At 43.2% G+C, this 24,687-nt stretch overlaps 1 protein-coding gene across 3 annotated transcripts in view; it reads left to right on the top strand.

The window, feature by feature from the left end:
• The window catches only part of LOC113460215 (uncharacterized), a 36,616-nt gene extending 16,644 nt beyond the window's left edge, over positions 1-19,972 (top strand). Inside the window, exons 5-7 of one of the 3 annotated variants that reach the window (XM_074532889.1) lie at positions 758-803; positions 3,539-8,540; positions 11,403-19,972. In XM_074532889.1, the coding sequence (XP_074388990.1) occupies positions 18,039-18,713 (675 nt within the window). In that variant the 5' untranslated portion in view covers positions 758-803; positions 3,539-8,540; positions 11,403-18,038 and the 3' untranslated portion in view covers positions 18,714-19,972. Of the gene's footprint in view, positions 1-757; positions 804-3,538 lie in introns of all 3 variants that reach the window. The other 2 variants (XM_074532891.1, XM_074532890.1) reach the window with 2 other exon arrangements.
• The last annotated feature ends 4,715 nt before the right edge of the window (positions 19,973-24,687 follow it).

Here is a 24,687-nt window from a genome sequence, read left to right as displayed (position 1 = left end):
CCACTTCCTTCCGCCACTTCCTTCCGCCACTTCCTTCCGCCACTTCCTTCCGCCACTTCCTTCCTTCCGCCACTTCCTTCCGCCACTTCCTTCCGCCACTTCCTTCCTCCCTTCCGCCACTTCCTTCCTTCCTTCCTTCCTTCCTTCCTTCCTTCCTTCCTTCCTTCCTTCCTTCCTTCCTTCCTTCCTTCCTTCCTTCCTTCCGCCACTTCCTTCCTTCCGCCACTTCCTTCCTTCCTTCCTTCCGCCACTTCCTTCCTTCCTTCCGCCACTTCCTTCCTTCCTTCCTTCCTTCCTTCCGCCACTTCCTTCCTTCCTTCCTTCCTTCCTTCCTTCCTTCCGCCACTTCCTTCCTTCCGCCACTTCCTTCCTTCCTTCCGCCACTTCCTTCCTTCCGCCACTTCCTTCCTTCCTTCCGCCACTTCCTTCCGCCACTTCCTTCCGCCACTTCCTTCCCTTTCCCTGACTAGGAAAGCTGATCCAGTCTCCAGTAATGCAAATTTTCAGTTTTTCTCTGTCCCTAATTTCAAAACCTGCCTTTACTCCTAGTGCAGTGTGTGTGGTAACCCTCAGAGGCCCCAGCTAAACCAGCAGTAAGCAACCCTCTCTTTTCCATTTTATCCCTAATTATCTTCTCTCTGGGTTCTCTCCTGTCTTTCCCCTCCACAAGACTCCTCTCTTTAGTTAGTGCACCACTGATTCCCCCCTAAGCCAATTTGCTGCAGTGGGCTCAGTGATTTTTTTTTTTTTTTTGCAGCTACGTCATATCCACAGTCTTGAAGGAGCTGTATCAAGTCTGACAGGTTGTTCTGACCAAGACCCCTCCTGTAAATCTCTCCTAGTGTGTCTTTCTCCTGTGAAAGGCAAACAGCACCACTTCAGATCACCCTGAAATAATGGAAAGCAAAAAACCCCAAACCCTAAAAGCTCAAAAAATCCCCTAACACTGGGAATAGAATAAGTTTCAAACTGTGTCTTCAGTGCACTGTGGAAACATAGCTAGAAGTCTCAAAGTTATTTTGATTAGGGGACTAAGGCTCATTTATGTTCCCTTAATTTTGTTTGAAACACAAGGTGTTTCAGCCCTCTTACTGAGCCCATACATACATTACTGGATATATCCAAAGCAATTTTAGGGACGGGAGGATGCTTTTACATCTAAAAGGTGTATTAGGACACCCAAACATCCCAGGGACAGAGAACACTGTGCTCACAAAGCGCCTTGAGGATTGTTTTCTTTGTTCAATATATATTTGGGACTGCGTGGGTATGTATTCAGAACAATACACACAGGAATAGGGAAATTCTATATTCTTTATTTGTTACACTATGTGTTAACAAATTTGATTAAACAATTATGAAAGGCCTTTGGAAAGGTAAAAATTGTTCTTCTAATTTAAATTCTTATTTTGTGAAGCAAACCACAAGAGACCTGATTTCACTTTAGCTCTTAGAAACAAGAAGTTGGTGTGTAATGGTTTACAAACCAGCCAGGCAGCAAAACAGCAAGTACTGGAATAAATTAAAGCATGACGTGCTTTCCAAACAAGGCAGCATTTGTCAAAAATAATTCTGCTATCTGTAATTATTGCCCTGTCTTTTATTCAGCTAGAGTCTGTTGCTGGTGGCAAGGAAGTGAGGTGAGACCCTGGGCAGTGTCCTCACAGCACTGTGTAATTTGCCACTGGGGCTGCGTGCCTCTTCGCCCATTCTCTTCCCTCTCTACCTCGTAGCTCTGAAAGATAAAAAATTATTTTACTGTTTCATCTAAGAAATCTTCAGAGTCATCTCAATCCTTAGAGATAAAAAGGAGCTGAAATCAATATGTGATTTAGCAGGTCTCCAGGGACAGTGAGACACTAGATACACAGACCCATGGGGCAGAGCCACATTTATCTCCCCCAGAACAACTTCGTTTGGGGGCTGAGGAACCTCAGTTTCACTTGAAAGTTAAATAGAAACAACATCCCTGAGACTGCAGGGATGCAAAACCCGTTCATCTGATAAACATATAAGCTTTCTGTGTTTTTTAAGAGGCTTTAAGCAACAGCTACTTCGTTTCACATTTCTGACCTCAGCTCCTGCTTCTGCTTGAAGAACATTTTAGCATTGTCCAGACATTGAGGAGGTCCAGCAATGCCAGGAAACTTGACCTCCTCTCCCACCTGGGCCCCATGAATGTGGCTGGAGGTGATAATCACACCTCAGAAAATAATTGCCAGGCCAGCAGTGGCTCAGGTGCAGAAGGGAACTGGCAGCCAACCTGCAGCTGAAGAGATGACCTTTCAACATGAATGTGAATAGCAATGAAGGAAGGGGGTAAACATTAATTATTAAATGACTGGAAAGGTGAACAAATATTAGCACATTTCCCTTGGACAAGTGTGAGGGGACTGTTCTTACAAATAAGGAAAAAAACCCTTGTAGCTGAAGATTCATCAAGATCAGGGCCCTGCTCCTGTTGCTCTCAACTTATTCACTATTGTAAAAGCTCATCTCCAAAGACTCTGTCACAGCCTCATGTCCACATTCTCCAATCTAAATTTGACAACGAGCCTGCATGAACCTGCCCTGACTTTCAGAGTCTGAATCTTGAAGGGTTAGATTCAAACATTTGTAGCTTCTCAGCTTACATATACCATTCTTTAATGCTTTGACTTAAATTGCAAGCATAAAATAATAGTAAGAACTGTTATGATATGCTTGAGTCAATGCATACAGCAATCACCTGGAAATAAATATTTACTGGAAGAGGTGAATTAAATTCTTATACTTTAAAATATGGCTCCTAACAGAAAAAAATAAAAGAGTAAAGAGAGATCATAAAAATCATGACCAAGAAAAATAAATCAATGACTGCAACATAATTGCATTTGTTGCTCTTTCAGTCAATGAAGCATCTTACCCACCTCTCCCTGTAGTAGTGCAGGCAATTAATAACTCAAGAACAACTCCGGCACTTTTTTAGGAAAGGATCTCCGGGTAGAGAGATCTTGGCGCTCTCCTCCTTTCCTGTGTATTAAAAAATGCTCACTTAAGGCTGACATTGACACATTACCTGCATCGACACTGAAAATTCATTTGACAACAGACTTTTTGATTGATTAGCAATAGCAGCTTCCTTGGCATTTCTTTCCTTGCTATAGCACAGATCTGTTTGTTATCTCAGAATTTAATTTTGTATCTGTCTCTTGTTTTTAATGATCATGGAAGACACACTCAAGGATGTGAGGAAAATGGATATGAAATAGAATGTGTCATTACCACGGGTTTGTAAGGGATTCAGGTAGCACAGGGCAGAATAGTGCCAAGCAACAGTTAAAACTCTACTGTGATCCCATTTCCCAAGAGTACTGGAAACACAGATGTTCCTTCCAGCTTTTGCTTCTCGTTTTTACTTAGCTTCACACAGTTAAATACTAGAACAGGAAATCCTTAATTTGAGGAATAATTTATTATAAGAATAAGACAGATGTTGCTAGACATGATTATTTAACTTATCAGTAGTGGTTTAATAATGGAATTTTTTTTTATTCAGCTTCTTCATTGTAGAACCTTTCCCATAACCTGTGTGGAGGAATGCAAAACTTCAGTGAACCCTGAGAGCTTTCAGTCTGGTTCCTGCCACTTTTCACTCCAGGGGATCTGAACCAAGTAACTAAACAAGCTGGAGCTGAAATCAAACCTTGCAAGTCCAACAGCCAACATATTTATAAGGAGCTGCAAAAATGCCTTTTTTGGTGTGGTTGCTTTTGTTTGTGTTTGAATTGTCACGAAGTCCAGTAAATGGCTCAGTTCTATCACAATCAGAGGGAGGAAAGGCTCATGGCACTGCTGGGAAAAAAATGACACAGTATGATAATTAACACTTCTTTCACACTTTTCATTTAGAGCTCCGAGGTAGCCTTTGAAAGAAATGTAAGTTTCAGAGTGTTTCAATGAGTAAGTGTATTTTAAGAAAGAAGAATTACCAAGTTGCTTCCCCTTTAATTAAAGTTATCTTCTCTGTTGCAATCATGACAGCATTAAGGACAGAATTAAACTGCTTGTGCAATGTAGCTACATTTCACAGAGATAAAATACATAGATGAAGACTGAGATCAAATCCATTTGAGTATTTTTTAATGATCGTGTTATCTAGTGTAGGCAAATATTACTCCTCACATTTATAATTTTTTTCATTTCAAATGTCCATTTTCTCATCTTTTGTGTCCTCCAGCATTCTTACAGATGTCACAATGTTTGCTCTGGACTGAGATAAAGTTCCACTCAGTTGACCATCTTGTTTACAACTACACATGCTGTTTATTAGCAGGGCAAGGAAACTGTTTCCTTTCTTGGACAATGTGAGACATTTATTTTGTGTTGTGGGAAGTCTGCAGTTCAGCTCTCCATGTTTCGGGTGCTACCAGTGTGCTGTTCGGCCAGTTCAAATAAAGTAGCAATTTCCTTCTGGAATTGTTACAGTAATGCAACAATCAACAGACTGAGGTCCAGCCACTGGATACAGAGAGTTCTGTCAGGACAGAGACAATATTCTGCCTGATTGCTTGAGGAGGAATTGTCACCACCCAGACTGGAGGCACACAGTTCAGGATGCTGCCTACACCAAGGAGACAATTTAGGATCTCCACATCTCCGTGAGGAGGGCGAGGATCAAGTGGGGAACAAGTAAAACCATTAGGTTCAAAAGGCACAGTCCCTGGAAATGACACATCTCTCTCTTTGTGCTTGCAGGAGCCTCTTCCTACACTCTCCTAAAGCTATGGAGTGAGAACACCCTTTACTACTTCTGATACATCAAATTGCACTTTTGCAGTCTACAGGATGTTCAAAGGCAGCTGGTTCTTTGGACCTAGTCTCAGGGCAGTTTAAAACAACTTCCATACCCAGGAATGAATTTTCTCAGAGTTTTATATATACAGGTGTGGAGCTGGCTTGTGATTGCTCTGTGTTCAGAAAGCATGCCAGCATTAGGGTTATTTCCGAGCAAACATAGGCCTGTCCTCCAGCTGGTATTATCCTAAATCCTGTGTTCAGTTTTGGGGCTTTCAGTTCAGAAAGGACATTGAGGGGCTGGAGCGAGTCCAGAGAAGGGAATGGAGCTGGGGAAGGGTCTGGAGCACCAGGAGAGGCTGAGGGAGCTGTGAGGGAGAAAAGAAGGCTCAGGGGGGACCTTCTCACTGTCTACAACTCCTTGACAGGACAGTGTGGTGAGATGAGTGACAGAGAAGTGACAGGATGAGAGGAAATGGCCTCAGGTTTGGCCATTGCACATTGGATATGATGAATTATTTTTTTTCCACAGAAAGGGAAAGTAATGAAAAGCATTGGAGCAGACTGCTCATGGAAATGGCAGAGTCAACAGCCCTGCAAGTGTGCAAAATGCATGCAGCTGTGGCATTTGAGGACATGGCTCAGTGGTGAACATCAGACAGTGGTGCTGGGTTAAAGGCTGGACTTGGTCTTAGAGGTCTTTTCCAAGCTGAGCAATTCTGACTCCATGTCTCTGGCACCCCACCTGTGCCACAGACCGATCCAAAAATACTAGAACATGTTTGGTTTTTTTAATGTACTTTTTCTTTCTCCCTCACCACCCTGTTAAGCCCCTGAGAGCAGCATGAGAAATGCTGGAAGTGTTTTCAGTATTGCTCTGTTCCAATCCTCTTCCCTCCATTCTGCCAACCCACAGCACAGACTGAGCAAGGACTGCTCTGTCAGTGGGGCGTCCAAATGCTGTTGGTGAAATTTCACTGGAGGCAGCATGGAAAAACCCTGGCAACAGATGATAGAGGGTAAAACAGAGTTATAAAAACAAACAAGATACCTTCAAAGGAAAGCACCACTGCCAGAATATTCACATCAGAGATCCCAGGTTGTTGGGTCAGCTTTGAAGGCTGGGATAGACTTTCTGAGTCAGAAACCAGCTGAACATCATTGGCAGGAGGATTTCAACATGGGGCAGAAAGGCATTGGGATTTTTTCCCACTTGGTGTATATGGGGAAGGAAAAGAGAAGGAAAACAACAATAAATATTTTTTGCAAAGTTTGCCCACAGCACCCAGCAAGGCTATTACTGTTTAATGTGATTGCATCCAATAGAGTCATGGATTAATAGACAGCTGATATGGGCTTTGGAAGGACTGAAACACAAGGAAAAAGTCTCTGTCCCAGACTGTCTTGAACTTGTGGATGCTTTTGATCAGTGTGTGTGTGCATGCCCTCACACGGAGAACCTGCTTTTTCCATAGTGCAAGCCTTGAATCCCACACTCTGCACTGGAAAGCTGGAGGAAAGGAGTCAGAGAATGAAAAAATCCACCCAATATGTTGTAACTGGAAAACTCGTTTGGAAAACTACACATCAAATAATAAACTTGAGTTGTTGTGCCTTCACAACAACTCTGTGTTTGTCTTGCCAAAGACATCTGAGTGGTTTGGTCCCAGTGGAGAATGGAAAGGACCCCTCAGCCAAATGGAAGTTGTGGGGCTGTCTAATTCAGTGGTTTAATCTCTCTTCACTCAGTCAGCTGAAATGGCCTGAGGATCACACAGAATGGACAGGTATAAACACCTTTCTGCAGTGCAGCAGGAGAGACTGTGCAAGGGCATCTTAAATAGCCCTAGAAAACCAATATTTAACACTTGAATAGGCTCCTTGTACCAATGAAGTCGAGCTATCAGATGAAAGATAAGTAAGATAATGTTGTGTAGATTCCTTGTAGCTTAAGATAAAGGCTATTTGGAAAGAAAGAAGTTTTTATTATGTTCCTATATATTGAGTTAATCTCCTTTCCTATCTTTGCCCTAATCTTTTTCTCTACAATATTTTTTCAAATGCGTGAGAAAGTGTTCATGAGAAAAAAAATATTCCTTTCCACTGCAGGTCAGAGAGATGAGAAATCAGGAGAAATTTTGAGTTATTTTTCTAAACCACACAGCACCATTCCTAGTCCATAGCAGCGGAAGTTTTAACATTACAGCTATTTATTGCTAGAATAAAGTAAATTCAAAATTTCCAAAATGAAACCTGGCGGTTTGACAGGACAGTGACTGTCATGATCATTTGCTCACTCTCATGTCATAATTATCTTCTGAGTAAAGCCATAACTTTAGGTTAAGCATCTGAACAGTGTGAATTAAATTAATACTGCTCCATAGAAATAAAAAAAAAAAAAAATCATGGCCTTTAATCTAATGCTGACAAAGGATGATAACAGGAACACAAGGCAGAAGGCAGAAGTTTACAAAACTGCTCTCCAGGGTTTAGGTTTCCCCATCACACTTCCATATCAAATGCAGTCACTTTGGTGTTGCTGCCAGATTCTCAGCTGACAAAATCTGGCATTAATTAAATTCAGTCCATTGAACATTCTATTGTTAAACAAATCTGTGAGCTTGTTTTTTTGTTTATTTGGCTGCTTGGTTTGTTTCATGTCTCTTTGGCAAAAACAAAGCAGTGGTTGCTAAATTTGATTCTAGAGTTATTCAATTTCTACCCTTTTCAGGTTTTGTGTCTTCCTTCCCTCACTTGTGAAAATCAGGAAATCTTTTGTGTTTGTAAGCACAGACTTCACCCCTGGAGATCTTGTTCAGAGCACAAGCTCAGCCTGTGGAGCACAGTCCGTCCCTTCTGGCAGCGGTGCTCTCATTGAAACTGCTCCCACCGTGTTCTCTGTCCAACAAGCTGTTAAAGACACTTTCCTTTTCTCTTCCAGAACCCTTGTATTGTGTTTGTGAATTCCTTCTCTTCCAGGGACAGCTTTTGCTAATCATTTGTGTCTCAAAAACTGCCTCTTCTGGGCTGGGTGATCGGCATGAGCTGCACACCAGCCATTTCTGAATCCCTGCATTTCACTTGTTCCATGATGAAATACCCCCTCTTTCTAAACATTCTCCATTCCCCACAGTGTCAACAATGTTTTACCATTTCCAGGAAAATGCTGAGTTTTGAAGAGAGCTGCACTGCCCGGCTGATGTTCTTGTGTAATCCAAACCAAATGTAACCAGCCAGTTTGGATGATTTTTTGGGTGGTCTGAATGATTGCACTTCCCTATTTTTACTGAGTTCTGTTATCCATAGGAGCCATCTGCAGTAGGCCATGCAGGCTTAGTCTCTTTGCCTCACTGCCAAATTCTCCAGCAGGAGATGCATAACAAGAAAATCATGAAGGTGTCCAAATGCTTCCCTGCAGGGAACAACAAAGCAGTCCTAACATTTCTTCCAGACCAGGGGAGGATTTAGAGGGATATGCTGTGAGCTCTTCTCAGTTGTCAGAGATGTCAGCCCAACCCTTCAAACAACTTAAATTCACCATCAAACCTCAGCTCTCACCTGCAGAAGATTTCCTCATAGTTCACCAAATCATTTTGCTCTACACAGCTTTTCTTCATCAGGGTACCTCATTTGTGTTTCTGCACCTTCTAGGTCGAGTGAGGGACACCTGCTGAGCCAAGCTCCCAGTCCATCCCATCCTCCAAATAATCCCCACAAAACTCCTGCAGCACAAAACCGCAGCAGCAGTTTACCTTTTCCAAAAGGTGGGTGGATATAAGTATTTTTAACTCCTGTGTCAGCAAGCTGGACAAAAATATTATTCCACAGGGACCAGACTGATATTCTGATTGAGGGAATAAAGAATTAAACTCTCAGAGAGTTTCTCAGTCACAGTAACATCAGCTTAGAGTTCAGCCCATTACCAGAAGATGAATTTTGGACAGCACAGTTAGTGCAACACCAGTTTCCTGCCACTGGTTAGGTGGAAGAGCAGGATTGATTTCATCCTATTCCGTAAATCTGGAAGGTCCAACAGAGTTCATCTCTTATCACGGACATATTTTATGAAAAATCCTTTTGCCAGGGTCTTTTCTTCTGAGAAGCTGAGAAGCCTCAGCTTCTCCATGTTTTGCTCCTTTGGGATGTGATTTGGAGAACTGTTTACCCAGCATGTGAAATTGTTTTTACTTGATGACCAATGAAAGCCACTTGTGTCGAGGCTGTGAGTGGTCACAAGATTTTATTATCATTCCATTCCTTTCTATTCCTTGCTAGCCTTCTGATGAAATCCTTGTTCTATTCTTTTAGTAGAATTTTAATATATCATTTTCTTTTAATATATATATCATAAAATAATAAATCAGCCATCTGAAACATGGAGTCAAGATTCTCATCTCTCCCTTGTTGGGGTTGCCTGCAAATCCAACACATTTCTTCCTCTTTTCCCATCAAGTGGTATTCACATCCATATTTTCTTTCCAATTTCCATTAACAATCCTGTGTTGAATGTGGATTTCAGCAGACTACCTGTCTGCTCTGTATAAGAAGTGATCTTCCTCCACCTGGGTTGTGGTATTTCAGAAATGTTTGGCAGGCACTTTCAAAGATGTATTCGACAGAGCGCAATTAGCACAGCAGCTACTGAAAATTATCTCTGAAAGAGGAGATTTCTCAGAAGAGTTGCACAGCTGAGTGCTGCAATCCATTCAAAAATGGTCTATGAAAACTCTGAGGCTGGTTAGGTAGGAGGGAAAGGGAAGAGCACAGACACTGTACGGAAACTGTCCTGCATTTCTTACTCCAGTGTGCATATCTCCTCCCATGAGTGAAATGTAATCAATATTGCTTTTCCTCACCAGATCTTGGCTAGGTCAGAGTTTGCATGGAGTTGCCAGAGGCCACTCTTGGCCAGACTGTGGTCACTGAAGCAGTAAGCATGAGATGAAAGGCTGGGAAGGTATGAAGCCCCTTTCTGCTGGAGCTTGGAGTTCCTGCTGGGGAAGCACCTCCTGCACACCCGCTGCTACAAACCCTCTTCTTTCCCTATAGGAAAACGCTTATTTATGTCTCTGCTCAGAAAAGAAGAATCTGAGGCTTAAGAACTATTCTATGGAGTTTCTCTTGAACCCATGAGACTTTTCATCCTTTGACACCTTGAAGCTGAGACTAGATATAACAGGCAGGGACAGGAAAAAATTGGGCTTTCTGAGGCCAAATACAGCTTTGACCACAATGGAAACTGATTTCTAAAAAAGAATAAAGTTTTGAGGGACTGCTGTACTCAGTTCTTTCTTCTTCTCACACATCTTGTAGCAAACAGACAATTTCTTGTCCCCTTCATTAGATCTCAAGCTACTTAAAAGCTGAAGTAGAAAAAACAAAGGAAACCCAGCAAGTATAAAAAATTAGAATATTGTTATGAAGGTTTGTATTGCAGAAAATTTCAGTCCTGCAGTTCAGGAACCTGCACAGTCCCCTGAAAAAGAGTCACCCTGGGACCCCAAGCAGCAGGCTAAAATAGATAAGCTTTCAAATTTTCAGTCATCCTGGCGCAATACACTTGTAGTTAATCAACTGTGAACAAGAACACTCATTCACATTACTGAATGTCTGCCTAATAAATCAGCAGCCTTGTAGTATAATGTCTTATGAACTAGAATTGCCTCTTAATTAAGGTCTAAAGCAAATAGACAGAGTTGTGTCCTGAAGCAGCATTTTGGCTGCTCTGTCTCCACTGGAGCTGCTGCTCACTGCCAGTGTTTCCCTGGCACCCAGTCCAGATCAGCAGAATATTAAGAAGTGAAATTTTTATTAGATAGCAGATGTGCTCTGACTCAGCCAAAGGTCTGCATGCTCAGCTGGAGGCAAGCACTCCATGGTGAATATTGAACAATGTGATTAAACAATGAGACTGATGTTTTGTGTTTTGGAATCTCAGGGTATTTGTTCTTGGGAAACAAGAGTTTTCTCAAATATATCAGAGGTTACTTAAAAAATGCAAACCATTGTGACAGGAATCCACTTACACCTAAAATCTGTAAAAATCAAATAACAAAGTCAAGAAACACCAAGCAAGAGTTTGGCACTGGAATAAAAAACTATCTAGAGTTTACCAAGATACATGGAATAACACTGGAGGGCCTGAGTCCACAAGATTCTGGAGAAAATGCTGGCCAGAACTCCCATGTCATTACAGTTCTGTGGCTGCAAAACATAAGTAGATATGGTGTCATCACTGTGACTGGTAACTGTAAAATAGACCAGAACTGACAAGAAAAAAAAAGAACAAACAAGATATTAATGTATTTTAGGGTCACTGGGTTTTCTGTTTTGTTTTTGTTTTCGTTTTTGGGGGTTTTTTCTCTTTCTTCTGCTGCTACTCTATGGATTTATTTGCATCCCTAGCAAGGCAGAGGATTTCTACTCTAAACTTCAGGGATTGAAGTTTGAATATTGATTTGTTTGTTTATTTATTTAAGCTGGGCTCATGTGCTTTTCGAGTGAATCAGTTTTGACATGATCCTTCCTAGGCAGAGCTGTTATTGGTAGCAAAAAATGAATAACTGGACAATGGGCAGAGGGCTCCAGTTCACATGAAATCAACCATTTCTTTGTGCTTTTTGCAGGCAGGGGCCAGGAGAAAGGGAAAAGGGACATGTTCACTACCAGGGGATGGCCAAGAAAATTTACAGCTTTCCAAGAGACCGTCAGTGTCACGAATTAGATACAGAAATAGAGATAATCTTTATTTCCAGAAAAGAGTTATCCACCTGCACTTGAGAGCAGTGTGGGGCATTAGCAGTGTAAAATGACCTCGGGTCAAGGACGAACAGTAACAGCATGTCTTACACAGAAACACATCAACAGACTGGGGAGAAGTTGGCAAGACCTGCACTGGATTCTATAGATAAAGATGATTTTACAGTGCCTAAAGCACTTTCATATAACCCTGTAGTGTCTGATGAAGACTTTTTCTCTGGCATTGAACAATTAATGAAATTTAAAGCCTCTTGCCGTTGGAAAGTCACACATGATTTATAATACAAGTAGCTCCTTCTGCCTCCCAAGATTAAATGCAGGTAGTCACAGAATTCTTTTTGAATGCAAAATAATGGTGTTGTTATAGCTGTGATGTTCTAAAAATATAAATACGGTTACAAATGTGAAAAAAAAATAGTTGCCTCTTTCTGTAGAGCTTGCTGGAAGTTATTTACATTTCCTCCCTTCCCAGAACCATACTCAGTTACCTCAGACTTGGACTATGGCACATACTAAATCACAAATGTGAAAACTAAGTTTGCATCTGGCATTCCTTCACTTCAGAAGGAAACACCACACAAGGTGTTTTCTTCAAACTTCTCTGCTCTGAGGTTCTAAGTGTGGCTGGTGTCCATTCACTTGGACCTCTATCAAGTAATGACATAAAGCCTGTGCTACTTGGCTGTTCTCTAATAGCAGGAGCCTTAAAAAATTAGTAAAAAAAGACAAAAAGGATGAAACAAAAAGGATGAAATAAAAGAGAGAAAAGTTATCATTTGGTTTCTTGTGTGATTTATGTAAGGCTAGTTGCACTGAGATGCTGAGATACTGCTAGAAATTAAATGCAGTCATTTGCTACACAGTGATCTCCTATTACTGCTGAAGCAAAACTGTCAGGTGCCTTTAAGGAGCATTTCAGGAGCAAATGTGTGCTTGACCACTCAAGAAACATGAAAAAAAGAGAGTATAGTATGGAGATGCAGTTCCAAACTTGGGAAGAATGGTGTGATGGCATATTCCAGGTGGAATTGGTACTCAGGAACACCCACCACTTCAGGATGCTCAGAGACTGTACGAGCAGCAGAGCTCTTTGCAGAATTTTCTCTTTTCTGCTTTGCAGTAACTGGCCTTAAAACTAATGGTTATGTTAAAAATAGAGGCCCCAGAATCCTGCGGATCCTCAGGTGATCAAAGGCTCCAGCCTCTGCATCTCTTCTCTTGTCTGCTGCTGGTGTTACATGTGTGGCATATTTACCTACAGGGTGCTCCCTAAGGACCTGACATTGCTATGTGCCAATTGTTAGGTTATGTCCTTGCTGTGAAATGAAAGATATGACTAATTCCAACCATTATTTTTCCTCTACAGACAAGTCTAAAATGAGATAAGAATCAAACTTTTAAAGTTTTCTTTATTGAAGAACTATTAATATCCAGAAAGTAAAAATTTTTCCCACTTCTCTGCACTGTGTCTCACACTTGTGTTTAGGACACCAATAATCACATTTTGATATTTGTTCGTCATCTTTTATGAGGTGACCAAATGCCATCCGTGCATTTTGGCATGAAGAGGAGTCACATCGCCAGAGATGGGCAAGAAGTAGCTTTATTTCTAGTTCTGCTGAAGAAAGACTGGACCATGACTGAGCATTTTGAGAGGGGATAATAAGGAAGGTTCTGATGGCTAAACCTGCAAGTGCTCAGCTAGCCTTGGTGCCACTGGAGTCCCTGGACAATGCAGTTCTACAACCACAGAAACTGAGGACAAGACCAGCTGGCAGCAATCTCTAAATGTTCTTGTCCAACACCACCACACAAAGCAGGGCTGACTTTAAAGTCAGACCCAGCTTCAAAGTTGTTCCATGTGGCACAAGGTTCTGTTCCAGGGAAGTACTAAATAAATCCATGACTGGAGTTCCAGTGAAAAGATTGTACCTCTGCTGGGTTAAAACCAGGAGCTTTGGATAGATGTGAAACCAAGGTCTGTCAGTGCCAGACACTTTAGATTGTGGAGAGAAATCCAATGTCACATGGAAAAGTAGAAATTTCCCGCAACTATTTGTGGTGCTGATCCTACCCACAGTATTTGCCCTGTGTATGTGTGTTGTGCTTGCAGTGGGAAGTCTGCAGCACTGATTGATGGAAAGTGCAATAATCTACCAAGAGAAAAATCTGGCCCAGCTCCTGCAAACAATCCTCAACAGCCAGCACAATAGGTCTGAGATGGGGTAAGAAAAACAAAAAATGTCCCTAATTTAAGGGGGGGAAAAGTGTTTCTGGAATTCTTAATTCTCACTGTAATAAATCTGATCCCTAAAAGGACCACTAATAACAAAAACTTTCAAACTGCAGTAACTCCATAGAATGTCAACAGTTTGTTATGCAGAATGCATTTCCTCAACAGCTCAGATTTTTTTGGCTGCCCTGAGTGTGCTTGAGGATGCAAAGTTTTGTTACCTGTGTAGTATGTTTAAAAAGGCAAAAAGGAATTGCCATGTGTTTTAAGACCAGAAGAATTTGACACTTAAGGAAGACCAACAGCAGAGCTCTGAGCCACTATAAACCCCTTAGAGAGAGACATTTGGTGATATATGATATTCCACAAAAAAGTCTATGCGGACTATTTGTTATGTTTCAGTCACTAAAATTGTTAGAGAGATGCCTCTGCCCAATTAAGGTGCAAACAAGACCATATGCCAAAGTCAATAGTATAGATTGTATTTAACAGTAAATGTGAGTGAGAGAAAGAGAGAGATGGAAACAGGAAAAAAAAGCAGGGGGAGAAAGAGAGTGACAGAGACAGATTAAGTAAAAAATATCACCACTCCAGAGTCCCATCGTTCCTCTTCTGTTCTCAGTGGTGAGTGTCCCACAAAACACACAGTTCAATGGATCACAGGTGGGAATGCCCAGGCACCTCCTCTGAGGAGGAAAAGCTTGACAGAGTCTCTTGCAACAGAGGCTGGGTCTGCATCACTTGCAGTGCTCTGGCAGCCTCAGGAAAGAGTCTGGGGGACCTTTTGGGTCTTTGATGGTTTATGACTCTTCCTCAGCTGCCTCTCACGCCAATGTCATGTGTGTGGCCTTCCCATGGAGGGGAGTTTTACAGCTGAGCCAGGTGTAAGGGAGGACACACAGAGATTACACACCCAAACACTCTCTCTCTATCTCATTCTATTTTTCTCAGAAAGACCAGTGGTAATAACTGATAAAAAACCTGATGTTAAACATATCCAAAGTTAAAAAAGAAAAAACATCAAAAAAACCCACAAAAACAAACTACAATGAAAACTCAAACAAAACAAACAAACAAAAAACCCCCAAAACCACTATCATATAGTGAAGCACAGAAACCATCGTTTCTGAGGTCAAACCACTGGCTTGTGACTTTACTTAAGATCAGAACTGCTTGTGTTTAGGCACATAGGGACTGGGGGATGTTCAGTGCATATTTATTTTAGAAGCAGGGTGGTTATTCTCCTGGGTAACTGTCTTTGCCATTTAACCAGTACAGGTCTGAAATTCACCTGCCAAAAGGTGCTGGGCAGGGCTGCCCTGACGGTGCCAGCAGGAACAGAGCTGTGACTGAAATCTCCTGATCACAGCAGAGAAAGAATAAATCTTCAGCACAGAGGGCTCACACCTGACAGAAGCCCCAGGAACAGGCAAATAATGCCACAAGCTGTCAGTGGATGGTATTCAGCTCATTAGGACACCCAAACATCCCAGGGACAGAGAGCGCTGAGCTCACTGAGTGTTTCTTGAGGACTGTTTTCCTTATTAGCAGTGAGAATAGACTGTGAGGCTTGTTATTGAAAAACTGCTCTGAAGTGCCCTAATTCACGGGGAAAAATCCTTAAACTTGCGTAATAAAACTGATCAATTCTCATTACCTTTTTAAAAAAGCCTGAGCTAACTGTAGCTTCTAGGTGCTTGGGGCAGGGGGGGGAAACTAGGAGGGAACTTGCAGTTACTCCAAGAGAAAAGGGAGGGGATTTTTATTCAAGCATCTGGGGATTTGCCCAAAACTCAACTACTAAACCACCATATTTTTAGCTGTATTGTTAAATACTCTTGAAACAGGCTGTGAATGTTTTCACTGCACATTACAACATCAAAAGTAAAATTTCTCTGCTGCTTTTGTCCTCCATATCCATAGATCGTTGATTTTTACCTATGCTACTTATGAAACTTGAAATTATTTTCTTTCATGTCTGTGCGCTGAAGGCATCTGAACTTGGAGCAGGATTTGGACCATCTTACCCATATATGACTCCTCCCAGAACTGTATGGATGCCCACACAGAGAACATCATCAAAAACTATTTTCTTGAAGCAACTCTGTGGTCAGTCATCAGGAATGAGCCCTACAGCCTTTTAAGTCATTCTGCCAAGTCATATTTTACAATATTTTCCTTAGTGACTTCTAATATTTCTGCTTGTGTGGGTATGATTTGATGGATTTATGCAAGTAAGGAGAGTTTCTCCTACGAGAAAGATGGATAAATAGATAGATAGATAGATAGATAGATAGATAGATAGATAGATAGACAGAGAGATAGATATCTGAGAGATGTGGGAGGCGTGAGAGGTCTGTGTGTGTGTGTATGAGAGAGAGACAGAAAGAGAGGGCAGGAATATCAACACAGTACCTCTAAAAGGTTTCTATCTTACATTAATTCACTGTCCCTTCACCCAGCTTTGTCACACTGGTGCCTCATGCAGTGCAGATCCGCTGTGTTAAACCAGGCTGGATTACCAAGATGATGCAAGAGCTACAAAGGTGTCCATCCACCATGGCAGCAGGGAATGATGCTCAGCTGCGCTCAACTCACACAGAGTCTGACTCAGGAGGACATCTGGCAGAATATCAACCATGCTGATGAATGGGATCAAAAATTCTAGTGCTTAATTCTCAGTTCTCAGGAATTAGTGAAGGAGACTCATGAGAATGTCCCAGAGAACTGTATGGTGGCTGTGCTACACTGCTAAATGTGTCAACAGTTGGCCTGAGGCCCCTCTGATTTGTTCATGGTAGTAGAGGAGAAATTTCAGAGAAAGTGAAATTTCAAGAGTTATACGTATTTGAAAATTGATTTTAAGTGATGGTTCCTTCACTGGGCTAATTTTCCTAGGTTTTTTTTCCTTAAATAAGATCATTGGGAGTTTTAAGAAATTGTTTACTACCAATAAACCCAAATTTGAGGCGGTTTGGGGGGAAAGAGGAGGACTTTTCCCCAGGAATGTACTGTTACTTTAATATTTTTTGAAAAATCTTCTTTGCCCAGGACTCTTCTCCTGGGAAGCTGAGAGGCCTCAGAGAAAAAGGAAAACAATATTATCTCATTTGCTCTCCTGTGTTTTGCTGCTCTGGAATGTGTTTGGGAGATGGTTTATTCACCAGGGGATTGTTTGATTGGTTTCATGTGAATTTTTTTAACTTAATGACCAATCACAGTCAGGCTGTGTCAGACTCTGGAGAGAGTCACAAGATTCATTAACATTCTTTGTAGCCTTCTTTAAGTATTCCTTCTCTATTCACTAGTATAGTTTTAGTAGAGTACTCTTTAATATAATATAATACAATATCATAAAATAATAAATTATCCTTCTAAGAATACAGAGTGAGATTCATTCCTTCCGGCCACAGGGAGCCCCAGAAAATACTACAAAGTGCCATTCCTATGCTTTAACTCAGGTCAGGTGAGGACTGTCCAAAGACTGGAACCACTTGAGTGTCAAGCCCAGAATTATGTGTGCTGTGAAGAATGAACCTCAGCAGTCTCAAATCTCAGTGTGCAGAGCTGGTGCAGACAAACAAACATGAAATGCTCTGAGGAAAAGGTCCCCATTCTCCCAGGAGCCTGGCACTGCCATTGCAGCAGAGAGCAGTGGGGCACTAGCGAGAACTCCCCAACACTCACAAAATGTTGATTTGCCCTTTGGTTTGCTGCTGGGTGCTCCAGCCAAATTCTACAACTCTCAGACATGAGGATGTAGCTGGATGAGGATGGATCTCGTCTCCCAAGAAACAAAAGACAGGAGGAGAGGAAATGTGCTCAAGGTGCTGGCGCTCAGGTGAGGTTTGGGTTCATTCAGAGGGCAGTCAGGATGGTGAGCACAAGATCCAGCTGCAGTCCCCATCCATGTCCCTTTCAGTGCTGGCTTTAGGGTGTCTGCAGCCTGGATCCAGAGCGCCCTGGGGGGCTGCTGTGGCTGCCTTTGCCCTCAGGGTGAGGATGCCCAGGAGCCGCTGAGGCCGGCAGTGGGGACCAGGGCTCTGGGGGCTGTGACATGCCAGGACACGGGTCACAGTGGGAGCTGGGAGCAGGGGCACGGCCAGCTTGGCAGCTGAGTGACATGGTTCTGCAGGTGTGACATCACAGAGGACAGGTCACGCTGGCACCTGTGTCCAGGGGCAGCACCGGGCAGTTGGATTTTGGCAGCCAGTGTGCCCCCTGGTCCCTCCCAGCCAGACAAGCTGAGCCCCCTTTCTCCCACTAGGCCATGTCTCCAACAATGGCCTTCATCCTGGCCCTGTTAGCCACCCCCACTGGGCAGAAGTTGAATCTAAAAATCGAAAAGGATGATGTTAAACGGATGCTGGAGCGCGAGGAATATCTGCACCAGGAAATGACCCGGCTCCTTCAGGAGATTGATGAGGACAAGTCCATCATGGAAAGGCTGTTCCTTTCTCTATGGCAGCTGCCGTGGCTGCCTTTGGTCATCGAGGCTCTTCTGCTCTCTCTGGCCTTCTGGCTGGTCAGGAGATGGAAGCGTGGCTCTCCCAGCTGCAGGATGCAGGAGGGATCCAGCAGCAAGTGGAACATTGTCAGGGAGAAGTTCAGCAGCAAGGAGAAGGTCAGTGAGCATGAGAAGGACAAGGGCTCAGACTGGGGTGGCAGCACATTGGCTGTGCCCAGCCCATCACCAATGGGCAGATCCAGGATAAGGCTGGAGTGCGCTGTCAGCAACCTGATCTCATTGGGAATGTCCCTGCTCATTGCTGTGGGGTTACACTGGATGGTCCATAAAGGTCACTCCCAAGCCCAGCTGTTCTGTGATTCTGCAGCAGGGCCTGCCCAGCACGAAGGTGCTGCAGGAGCTGGTGGACGAGCTCCTCGGTGTCTGCCGAGTGCTCTCCCGGAGGAGCTTCATGCCGGAGCTGCACCCAGCTGTTGAGATGGACACCAGCCCTGCAGCCTGCGGTGTCCAGGAGCACGGCAGCACCTACCGCCCGCTGGTCATCCTGCGGCCACCCCCCGGCCACTCCTTCATCCTGGAGAGCACCAAGTGGCCGCCAGCCAGGCGCATCCGTGTGGCGCTGGAGTGCCTGTGCTCCGGGGAGCAGCTGCTGGGGCACACGTGCTTTCTGCACGCCTCCGGGGGCCAGCTACCCACGGATCAGGACTGGTACCTGATGGACACCCTCTGCACGGGCTCCTACTTGGATGCCAAGAAAGTGACCCGCTGGGTGCAAACGTTGGTGCTGTCGGCCTGGCTGCTCCTGCCGCAGTCGCGCCACTGCCAGCTCACGGCGCTGCCCTGGGGCAAGTCCTGCGGCTTCCGGCTGAGCGGCGCCTCTGGCCTGCACTGCAGCATCGAGATGGCTCTGGCTGTGCAGCGAGGCTGCTCAGGGGCCTGCCTGAGCCTGGAGTAGGCAGCAGCGGCTCTGCCAGCAGCACCGTGTGGGCCAGAGAGCTGCCGCCTCTCTTTCCTAAATTCCACCCAAGCTGTTTGACAAATGGGGTGAAATTTTAGTCCCTCCCTAATGAACTTTTTTTGTTGTTGTTGTTTGTTTCAATAAACTGGAGAATTTATGGCAACTCTCTAAAACAGGTGGAATAATTTGTAATTTTTTTAGACTAGACATTGTCACTGTCTTTTGTCACTGTCTTTTAACTCGTGGTACTGGTTTGGATGGATGTGAAAAACACCAATCACTTGTGTTAAAATGTTAGAAGTTTAGTAGTAATAAAATAGTAATAAAAATTAGGACAATAAGAATTTGGGCAATCAGAGTTAGGATAATAAAAGACAATAAAAAACAAAGAATTATGGATGTCTGGATGTTGTGCTCTGCCACAGAACATGTTTTGCTAACAAAGGATTAACCCTTAAAAGCAATATTCATATATCTATTGCACATTCATGTATCTCATACATGATGCAAACATTCCTTTCAATTCCTTTCAAACTAGGGATTTTTCTGTTTATTGTCAACTTCCCCCCCCCCCCAGTCTTGTAAATCAATCACATTGATCTTCACGAATTCTGGCTTTTCCCAATGAGGAGGGAATAATTCTTCTCTTGGAGTCTTGGTGTCTTGTTGCTGTTATCTCTGTGCAAAGAATTTCTTGATTATCTTATCCATTCCTTGAGGTAGTTACAAAAATTATCTTACATTGTATAGTTCCTATTTTAACATTATATTATTGCCTAGAACTATATTTACCACACTACTTAGTGCTGTACTTAACACAGCACTACAAAAAATTAACACAACACAACTTTCCAACATAACACATACTGTATTCATTTTAATATTTGCAAAGAGCTAATAATATAATATGCATTTTTCACACTGTTTTATTCATTTTGGAAAATTTTGGAAGTGATATTGGAAAATTCCTTTTGAGATGATAATACCAAAAGTGGTAAAATTACTTGATTTTTTTTTTTTAGTTTGTTTTAGGGTTTTTTAAAATTAACCTGTTTCTTTCTAAAATAATAAATTATGTCTAAACAATTTTTCTATCTAAAATAAAATTAACCTGTTTTTGTCTAAAATAAGTTCTAAGTAAGCATGTAAATTTCTCTTTAGAATTATTCAGATAACATTCCCACAATTCAGGGGCTGAGGTGTGATCCAAGATTACTTGAGAGGAAATCTCACTTTGAGTGAAGCAGATTCTAAATAAAAATTGCAGAGTTCCTAAGCCAATCAAAGCCAAGTAAGCATGAAATGTATTTGATCCAGGGTACTGTAAATGGAAATATTTTGTTATTACTGCTGGTAGACATGGGAAAAGTAAAAGGTATTGCAGTATTGCACATAAATATACTTAATACAGCCAGACCAGTCTCAGCTACCTAAATTGCTTCACACCAGTTTCCACAACTACAGGCTGGATCTTTCATAATTCTTGGGTGTTTTGTGAAATTGGATTACACAGTTAGACAGCTGATATACCTCAGGCTATTAAACTGCAGAGAGGAACTCATGTGCCAGACCATTCATCCTGTTTACTGTGCCTGTATAGCAAACATCACAGAAAATGTGGACAGAAATTTTTATTTCAGGTTCCCAACATAGCAACATTGTGCCTGGGGCTCCAGAGCATTACTCTGCAGTAATTGCTGCTTCACAGAGGGGGAACTAGAGTTTTTCTCCACTTTTTATATATTTCCTAGGTATGCTTATTACAATACCCTGAGTTTTATAACAAACAGCTCCCACTGAAACATGTTTTTCACTGATCTCCACAGCTGTTTGTTTTTTGACATGGATGGTTTTCAGGGAATCAGATCTTCATAAACAAACAGCTTTTTGACTAGTGTATGGAACATTAGAAGAGGAGGAAAGTTAGTAAAAAATGTTGGCTCTTTTATTTTTCAAAGGCATCAGTGTTCTTGGATGTCAGTCTATCAAACTGCATAGATGGTCCAGGACACATTTAAAACTTAAAATATTATGGCTCAGTGTCTATGACTAGAGCAAATTATGACTGACACAACTTTTATCCTGTCAACTGTATTTCAAAGGGGGGCGAGGTAGCACTGCCAGCCTTGATGCTTTTGAATGTTTGCAAGCTGTTACTTGCAGTGGTATATACTGTAGAAAAATAAAAATAATAAAGAACCCAAATGGTACTGCAGGGAACAGAACTATGTGTTTTCGGGATTTTAACTAAACTGTAATTCTCCTGGAATGCACATGGATGGACCATGAAGCCAAAAGAAATCAAGGGCTGATTTTCTCCATTTCATGAAAGTCTCTAAATAACTCAGAGATTCTGGTGCTGTTCTGAAAGAAAGGACTTGGCATTTCTACCAGGTGGGATTTTCTCTCCTTTGAGGTAACCTCACAGCACAGGTTGAAGGAAGAACTTGGGATGACCTCCTTGAATGTGGGAGTTACATTGAGGGTATCTGGGCGTGGCAAGAGCAGAACTTGGCACTTGGTGTGCTGTTACAAAGGCTTTGCAAGAGGGGAGGTGGTGGCAAATCTGGGTAAGAAAATACTGCAAGTCACTCAGGAGCTAGAAGACCCTGCAGGAGGGGTGACAGTCACAGGGGTGGCAGTCACCAGGCTGGTGTGGTGAGTGCGACATGGGCACGAAGCCCTCTGGGAAGCTGTCACTGGTCTGTGCTGGAGCAGCACCACTGGAGCCCGGGGCTGATGGAGCAGAGGCACCCAGCAGCAGTGGGTGGTTCCCCCAGGACCCATCGTCCCCACAGGGGCTTTGACAGGCTGGAGGCAGAGATGGGCAGAAAAATATCACTGTCATATTTTCTGAAAAATCCCTTCACCAGGATTTCTTCTCCTGGGAAGCTGAGAAGCCTCAGAGAAAAATGAAAATAATAATTATCTGATTTGCTTCTCCTGTGTTTTGCTGCTTTGGAATGTGGTTTGGGCATTGTTTACCAACTGGTCATTGTTTTATTAGCTGCATGTGAATTGTTTTGAGTTAATGACCAATCACAGCTGGTCCAGCTGCATCGAGGCTCTGGAAAGAGTCACAAGTTTTTCATTATTATCTTTTCTATTCCTGTCTGTATCCTTTCTCTATTCTTTAGTATAGTTTCGTATAGTATTCTTGTATATAATATAAACCATAAATAATAAACTAGCCTTCTAAGGATATGGAGTCAGATTCATTTTTCCTCCCCACAAAGGGGGACCCTGAAAATACCTCACAGAAACCCAGCGTGGGCAGTGGCATAGCCTTGGGTGTGGGCAGCCAGGCTGGGAAGGCAGATGTGCTGGAGAGTCTCTGCAACAGGATGATGATGAGGGGGTGGCTGTGACATTGTGGCAAGGTGGCCAAGTGCCTGTCAGCTGGGCTGTGGCTCTGGGAATACAGCCTGAGGCCTGCACTCCTAGAGCCCCCTCTCCTGTAGAGGTCCCTGCCCGCTCCTGGCACTTCTCTGACAGCTCTGACATCCAAGATGTGGCTTGGGGCTCCCCAAGGGATTTTTCAGGGGATTTTTGGGTGCCTGGAGCCAGCCTGGGCTAAGCCCTGTGCCCTGAGGGAACAGTGTCTGGTGGGGAGTCAGAGCTGGGCACATGAGGAAGGCAGTGGCTGTTCCCAGGCTGAGGAGAAGGATGAGGGAATTGGACTTTTTCCCAACACATCGTAGGGACATCATGGCAAGAGGGACACAGCAGGGCAGAGAGGTCACATCTGCTTTCCGCAGCTGGGAAGGTTGCTTGGAAAGGCTGTGGAACTCTCATCCTGGGCAAGTGTCTGCTCCTGCTGGCCTGGCTGACACAGCAACTTTGCCAGGTACTTCCAAAGGTCCCTTCTGACATTGAGAACTTCAGGACTTGGTGATGGTCACTGTCTGGCACAGGACAGGAGTTTTTATGCATCATGACTTCACTGCCTACCCAGACAGGGCCCTGCATTGAGAGGGGAGACTATGTCATCCACAGGCACAGAAAGAAGGTTAATGGGGCCAAGGAGCAGTGCATGCCAGCTGATGAAGGAAAGCTGTGAAGCAGAGTCACATACTGGAGACAAAGCCATTATGGCTGAAATTCCAGGGAATTCATGAAAAGATACCAGGTTTTGCTAAGAAGAAAATTACACCTTGGCAGAGCAGAGAGCCTGAATGGGGCAGCAGAGGAGCACTTGTAGCCTGGCGTTGTGTTCTTTGTTCCTGCTTTATACTTTCAAAAAGAAACAGCTCAATACATTTTGATTAGGTTGATGGGGACACCCAAGAAAACACATCACAGCCTTGTTGACATTGGAAAGCCCTGACATTCTCCCTTCAGGAGAATGAAGGCTTCAATTTCATAATCTATACAGTAAACTTGCAATATTTAAAAATTAATTTTAAAATTATAATTTGAATTATATAAATGAGAATTGCTACCAACAGTGCCTGATAATAACATTTTGGGATATTTCAACTAGTTCATTCACTTTTTTTTTCTGTCAAATAATTGGTGGGAAACACTGGCATTTAACTAATTATGATAATTTTTCTCTATTTTTAACTGTGTCTCAATAATTGTGAACAGCATTTCAAAGGGCTTTGAGATAACTATTTGAAAAGGAATTATAGTTGTCCTTGTTCCCTGTCATCAAGAAATGTCACAGGCACCCCACCTCATGCCAGGGAAAGCCTCAAACTATCTTGTAATCCTGTAAGAACTGATGAACCCAGTGGAGTGTGGCTTTGGGAAGTTTCAAAATCCTATTGCCAAAGCAGAATTAAATGCTCCCCTCCTATGTACTGAGTGTCTTATTATGGATCAGGGGAGGCAGGGATGTGTGCTACACCACACCTGGGATGTTTTCCTGTCATGGTTTTGGTCTGTGCTGGGCTGTGAAGGTGACAGCACTCTGCAGGCTCTGGTGGAAACAGCATCAGCCTGCACAAAAGCCCACAGAGCATCTGAGCAGAATAATGGCTTTTCTCCACAACACCGATGTGCCGCCTCATGACAGCCACTTCTCTGAGTTGTTGTAGTGGCACAGGGCAGAGGCAGAGCTGGAGAAGAGGGCAAGAGCAGCCCCTGCTCTGCATCAATTCCTTCCATGGGGGCTGCTACTGACCAGCAGCCTCTGGCTTGTGTCCTGTTTCTCCTGCGGGACATGAATATCTCTGGCATTGGCTGGGAGGGAAATGAAGCAGCACAGGAGCCACCGGGGGATTTTTGGAGTATGTCAGGGATGGAGAGTGTTCAGTTCCTGAACCAAGCAGGGACAGACAGAGCTGTACCTCCTGGTGGCCAGCAAGGAGGGGCTGTCACTGGCTGCAGTGACCATGGGCAGTGCTGGTCAGGGTCCAGGGAGAGCAAGGATTCGGGAGCAGCAGAGGATGCGCCCCAGACTTTAGGAAAAGAAGGACACTTCAGAATATGCTGAAATAAAACTAAAGTAAGGAGACAGCAAGGATGTACAAGACAGGGTGCATTGGT

The sequence above is a fragment of the Zonotrichia albicollis genome, chromosome Z, assembly GCF_047830755.1.
Source record: "Zonotrichia albicollis isolate bZonAlb1 chromosome Z, bZonAlb1.hap1, whole genome shotgun sequence".
NCBI classification, from domain to species: domain Eukaryota; kingdom Metazoa; phylum Chordata; class Aves; order Passeriformes; family Passerellidae; genus Zonotrichia; species Zonotrichia albicollis.
Note: the sequence above shows the minus strand (reverse complement) of the source record. Positions and strands in the feature narration are given on the sequence as shown.